This window comes from Corvus cornix, chromosome 27 (genome assembly GCF_000738735.6).
Source record: "Corvus cornix cornix isolate S_Up_H32 chromosome 27, ASM73873v5, whole genome shotgun sequence".
Taxonomy (NCBI): Eukaryota; Metazoa; Chordata; class Aves; order Passeriformes; family Corvidae; genus Corvus; species Corvus cornix.
Genome location: NC_046355.1, coordinates 2,450,496 through 2,456,618, shown reverse-complemented (window position 1 = coordinate 2,456,618; position 6,123 = coordinate 2,450,496). Strand labels below are relative to the sequence as shown.

At 61.9% G+C, this 6,123-nt stretch overlaps 1 protein-coding gene across 1 annotated transcript; it reads right to left on the bottom strand.

The window, feature by feature from the left end:
• Positions 1 to 3,453: 3,453 nt before the first annotated feature.
• Positions 3,454 to 5,012, bottom strand: HEXIM1 (HEXIM P-TEFb complex subunit 1). The gene has a single exon (XM_039565849.1). The coding sequence runs from the start codon at positions 4,804 to 4,806 to the stop codon at positions 3,892 to 3,894; it is 915 nt and encodes a 304-aa protein (XP_039421783.1). The 5' UTR covers positions 4,807 to 5,012; the 3' UTR covers positions 3,454 to 3,891.
• Positions 5,013 to 6,123: the final 1,111 nt, after the last annotated feature.

Sequence of the window (6,123 nt, the reverse complement as noted above, 5' to 3'; positions counted from 1 at the left end):
AGTGCTCAGCGCTGGGGAGGGATTGAGCTGGCGCAGCCTCCCCACGGCTCCTCCGTGGAACTCCAGCTCCCAGCCCCGTTTTTCCCTCGGCAAAGGCTGGTATCACCAGCTCATCCCCTGGTATTTGTGGGGCTGGGTTTACGTTTAAAACAGGGAGATTTGGGAGGCTTCTGCTCTAAGTGCGGATTGTGCTGTCAGACGTGGGTCAGCCAGTTAAAACCAGATTATTTTACATTTAGGCACTTGGTGGGGTATTTTTTTTAAATTATATTTGTTGTTAGGACTCTGCTGATGTTGCTTCAGCAGGTCCTGAATTCCAAAGCTTCATACGGAAAGGTGATGGCTGCCCCATCTCTGAAAGTGTTCAAGGCCAAGTTGGACGGGGCTTGGAGCAACCTTGGGTAGTGGAAGTGTCCCTGCCCATGGCAGAGGGGTGGAACTGGTCTTTAAGGTTCCTCTGACCCTATCCATTCTGTGATTCCATGATATTTTTAAATCCCAGCATTTCCAGGGCTGGGAGCTTTATTGTGTGTGTGTTCAAGTTCAAGTGACAGCTGAAAATGCAATTTCAAGCTGATTTTGTCAAACTAATGAGAGTCACACTTGGTTTGAGCTGTGAGCTTTGCACCTGCCCAGCTGTTCCAGGTGGGGAGCAGAAGGGGAGCAATCCTGAGGGGCCAGAGCTGCCAGCCAGGGTTTGGTCTGTTGCAGATGCACCAAGAGCTGCAGGTTTTTGGTGATGGCCCCACCAGCTGCAGATTCCTCTCCTGTTTCACCAAAATGCCACTTGTGTGCCCCAGAGTCACCGGGAAATTCCCAGCAGCTTTGTGAGCGTGTTGTGGGAAGGTGATGCCAGGGAAGGGAGTGCAGTTGGTGCAGGTGCAGTGGTGGCAGGGCACAGTGGCACTGCCAGAGCCGTGGCCCTGGTTATAACCCTGCACCGGGCTCAGGCCCAGAGTGCCAGGGAAGAAGCAGCGGGAGCGACTCCAAGGGGCTGCTGTGTCACAGGGCAGGATTTGGGACTCACCTCACCCCAAGGCTGTGGCATTAACAGACACTTCCCCCTTGGATTTGTCGTGTTTCCAGGGAACTGCTCTGTCCCTGCACTGCTTCTGTCCAAGGGGAATGGCCATTCCTGTGCATGGGATGGAGCAGTCCCCGTTTTTTTGTGTTGGTGCTGTAATTTCTGCCTCTCCCCAGGACAGAATTTCAGCCCTTTCCTCTGAAAACAAAACCCTTGGGAGGGGAGGAGCTTGGAGAGCCCTTTGCCGAGGGTCTCACGGTGCTCTCTGTTTCCACGTGCCCCAAATCCAGTGTTGGTGTTGCCCTCCGGCCATGGAGCCCTGGTGAGGTGATTCCTGCCTGGCCTAGTGGCATCCTTGTCCGTAGAATCACGGAATGGTTTGGGTGGGAAGGGACCCTAAAGCTCATCTCATTCCACCCCAGTCGTGGGCTGGGACACCTTCCACTGTCCCAGGGTGCTCCAAGCCCCATCCAGCCTGGCCTTGGACATGTCCAGGGATCCAGGGGCAGCCAGAGCTTCTCTGGGCAACCTGTGCCAGGGCCTCACCACCATGGCAGAGGTTGGCACTGGATGGTCTTTAAGGTCACTTCCAACCCAAACCATTCCACAGTTCCAACGTCTCAGTCCCACGCTGATCCCTGCTGCTGTGGGCTCCGAGCTCGCACAGGTGAGCTCCAGTCAGCTCCTCTGCTCCAAACCTAATCCAGAGCTTCGGGAAAGGCTTGGGATGAGGGGCTCTCCCCCCAGCCAGGGAGAAGCACGAAGGAGCTCCCAGTCCATTACTGATCCACTTGGAGGTTTCAAAGGTCCCTGAATGTCACTGGTCTGTGTCTGCAGGAGGTTTGGGCACAGGAGCTGGAATGAGCCCTTGGGATCAGGAAAACCTGGTTCCTAGGGAGACTCGTTAAAACAGCACAGAATAAAGCAGAAGTTGGTGGGGGCAGAGCAGGTTGGAGAGTTGATCATTATAGTCCTTTTAGTTGGTTTGGGTTTTTTTTAAATCGTATTTTTAACAGCATTGGCAGAGAAAACATTTATTCCAGGGACTTGAACATAACAGGTCCGGGGTAAGTGGATGAGGGCAAATCCTGACTGAGAATATCCCCTTGGATCAAGGTTTTCCCATGAACCAGGTGCCGGGAGCTGCATTTCACGGACCCAAGGCTGTGAGGGACCCCCGTCGGTGCCATCAGACGCGCGTCCTGCCCCGGGAGAAAACGCCTCCTGTGGGAATCGGGGAGAGGGATTCGCTCGGCAGGGAAATAATCGGCTGGGAAGCAGCTCCCGGGACAGGGGAGGACGCGAGGCTCGGCCCCCATCCCAGCCCGCAGCATCCCAAAGGATCATCGCCCCCCCTCCCCCGGAGCTGCGGTGATGTCATGGCACAGGGAAGGAGCCGGTGGCTCCCGGGCTCTTGAGCAAGTGGCCCTGGCTCGTTTCCTTCCCCCCGCCGGTGCCCCAGAGCGGGCGGGGAGCCAGATAGAATCGGTGTGATCCCCCCTCCAGCGGCTCCCCCGGGCCTTTTAACCCCCGATTTTACACCACCCACCTGCGCTGGTAGCGCTGAGGTCGCCCCTGTCCTTTCCCCCATCCCTCTGACCTCTCTCGTCCCTGATAAATGCTGTTTTCCCCCGGGCAGCGGCAGGGCTTTGGCCAGGCTGGGGTTAAACCTGGTGGGACCTTTCCAGCCCCTCTGCGCTGCCGCTTTAACCCCGCTCTGGTACCACCCCACCTGCGCTGGGACAGCCCTGTCCCCCCTCCCGTCCCCCTGAGCCCTCTGTTTTTGTGTAGGAGCTCGATTCCCCCATTCCTGCGGGCAGCTGCCCAGGCCCATCCCGGCTCCCTGCCTCAATCCCAGCTCCTGCCTCACCAGGTACACGTTTCATGAACTCCAATTCTGCCTTCACCTCGGCCCCAGCCAGAGCAGCCTCAGCCCCTCCCCTGCTTCACCCCTTCATTTACCTGTTTGCCCCCCAAAAAAAGCTCCAGCACTTGGAGCTTTTCCTGCTTTTCCCTTCTCCTCCCCCTCTCAGGTGCAGCAGGAGGGAGGTTGAGCCATCGCCTTTCCCTGCTCCCTCGTCAGCCATTTCAGAGGCCAAGTGCTGACTACCAAAACTTTTCCTTGGGCTGCTCCAAAACTTTAAGGTTTTTCCTCTCACTTGTAGCTTGAAGCAGATTTTTTTTTTTTTTTAGGCAGTTTTTGCCCAGATTTCAGTTAGTGCCTTGGATTCCTATAGACCTGCAGGGAAACAGAGTCAAGTTTAAGTGAGCCTTAGGCAAACAGACTTGAAGCTACTCCTACCTCAGTGAGGTACTCTCTGTGTCCATCACAGACCATTTTACTCCCTTTCCAGGTACTTTTAACTATTTCAGCTCATTAAGCAGAATTAAAATTGAAAATAAATGGGGGAAAATAATAACAAAAAGGGTTAAGCGGGGAATTACAACTAAGTTTAATCAAACAACAGTTATAACATGATGAAAATAATCCAGGATGTATTCCCTGGTGGAATGCCATCCTGATTATTTTCTAGAAATCACACCAAAACCATTACAGTTACAAGTAATTAAATTTATTAGACCTCTATATTTTTTTTATAGTCAGTTTTGGCCAATTTACAGCTTTTCTGGGTTTTTTTTTTCTTTTTTTTTTTTGGTTTAGACACAAAAAAAAATAAAACCATAAACCAGATATCACCAATACATCAACCCCCCCCTCACCCCGTCACAGCCACCTAAAAAAGGGGGAGCCCTCGGCCCCCCCCAGCTGCAGTTTAGCCCATAAAAAGGGTCCGCGGCGACTCTGTACAAGGACCGAATGTTCCACCCAGCACTGTAAAAACCCCCCCGCGCCCCCCTGCCCAGTGTCACTCCCCCGGCTTGCAGGGGCCCTTTTCCTGCCGGGGCAGCTCCTGCTCCCGCAGCAGCCGCAGGTTCTCGGCTCGCAGCCTGTCCACCTCCCGCTCCAGAGCCTGCACCCGCGCCGGGTCCGCCGCCTCCCCCCCGGCTTTTTTGCTCTCCATCCTCAGCCGGTTGTTCTCCTCCTCCATGCGCGAGAGGCACTTCTCCAGCTCCAGGTACTCCTTCACCAGCTCCTGCTTGCTCATGTTCTGCAGGCTCTCCACATGGTACCGCTCGTACGTCTCCGAGAAGTCCCTCTGCAGAAACTCGCTGCCGTCCCCCCCCATCCCGTCGCTGCCCCCGTCCTCGTCCGCCGCGTCGTCCAGGAAATCCTCCTCGCTCGTGTCGTCCGACTTGGCGGCCGCTCGCCGCGGGTACAGCCCGGTTTTCAGGTCGGGCTCCTCCTGGTCGTGGTCCTCCATGAGGAACTGCGTGGTGTTGTAGGGAGCCACCGGCTGCCCCTTGGCGAACATCTCCGCCCGCAGCCGGGAGGCGCGGAGGCTCTGCCGCTCGTCGAACTGCTGCTTCTCCTCCCAGCTCAGCTTCGAGTACGGCTTCCAGCGCCGCTTCTTCTTCGACGGCCGCCGACGGTGCTTCTTCTTCACCGGCCACTCCTCGGTGCGCCCCACGGCCCGGTACCGCGGGCCCAGGCCGGGACGCCCCGCTCCACCCGTCGGCGGCCGCCCCTCGGCGCCGCCCGCCGCCGCCTCCGCCCCGGGGGGCGGCAGCCGCCCGGCATCGCCGTCCTCCGCCGGCGCCTCTCCGCGCTCGGGCTGCGGCTCGTGCTCAGACTGCGGCTCCGGCCGCACCTCGGGCTCGGAACGAGGCTCCGGTTCGCACTGGGGCTCCGGCCCCGGTTCAGCGGGCGCCGCGTCGGCCATAGCGCTGCGCTCGGCTACGCTCGCTCGGGAACGGGCGCTACCGGCGCCGCATGGGTCCGGCCCCGCTCAGGCCGCCCGGGCCATGGCCCTGGGGGCGGGGGGGTTAACGCCGCCGGGCCCGCCCCCCCGCGCGCACCGCACGCGCCGCCGCTCCCGCCGCAACCCCGCCCCACGCCCCAACCCGCACCCGCCGCCGCCCGCTCCCGACTGCCGCTCTTCGGCCGCCGCCGCCCACTTTATACCCGCGCGCGCCCCGCCCCTCCCCGCGCAGGCGCCCTGTGCGCCCCGCCCCGCCGCGCGTCGGGTCCCGCCCCCGCCGCGAGCCCCGCGCCGCCGCCACGGCCCCGCGCGCGCGGGCGGTGCCGCCTCGCGGCCAATCGGCGGGCACGGGGGGCGGGGCCGCCCGCCGGGACACGCCCCCGGCCGTTGTACGGGCTGGTCGCGATTGGCCGTGACGGACGCCACTCGCGCGCGGAGCCACCAATCGCGAGGGGGCGAGGGCGGGACCGGGCCGTACCACGCGGCGGGGGAGTCCCCGTGCGCGGGGCCGCGCGCGCCCCGCGACCTTCAGGCCCGCACCGAGGGCAGCGCGCGCACCCCCCCCCCCCCACGGCACAGCCGTGGGACTGTCCTAAAAGAGTCCCCTCGCGGCGGAGGCGCTGCCGTCGGTGCCGCGGCCCCGGGACCGGGGGGGGGTTGTACAGGGCCGGGCCGGGCCGGGCCGGGCCGGGCCGAGCCGAGAGGGGGCCGGGGGGGGGCTCCGAGAGTGCGCCGAGCCGAGGGGAAGGGGGCGAGCGGAAGGATCCCGGCGCTGCGCTGGGTGCGGTGGTGCTGCAGTTGGCGGAGGGAGATGTAAACAAACCTGAACGGAAAAAAGTCCTTTCTTAAAGGCGCCGCGTCCCTTTTTGCAGGGGCGGTGCGGAGCTGCGCTCCCAAAGCCTGGGGGGCTGGGGGGGGGGAGAGGGAAGGGGAAGGAGGGGGATGGGGAGGTCCCGGGCCTTGTGCCGGTCCCAGTACTGCTCCCGGCCCCATTCCTGGTCCTGCCACCCCCACCCACGGTGGCGATGTCCCCCTCGGGCCCCACGTTCGGGGGCGGGGCTGGGCGGGGGGGCCCCGCGGCCTTGGGGGGCCTGGAGGGATTGGGGGGCCCCGCCGAGGGACACACGCCGTGGGGACACACGGCTGGGGGGAGCCATGGCGGGGGCGGGGGGCGGCTCTGGGGATCCCTGTTTGGGGGAGGAAACAGGACAGGGGGGTCCCTGTGGGACCCACGCCCCCCGGAGCCCCACGGCCGGGCGGGGAGAGCCCGCGGAAGGG

Excerpts from the sequence above, each read along its gene's own strand:
- HEXIM1 (XM_039565849.1), bottom strand. The coding sequence starts at position 4,806 with ATGGCCGACGCGGCGCCCGCTGAACCGGGGCCGGAGCCCCAGTGCGAA.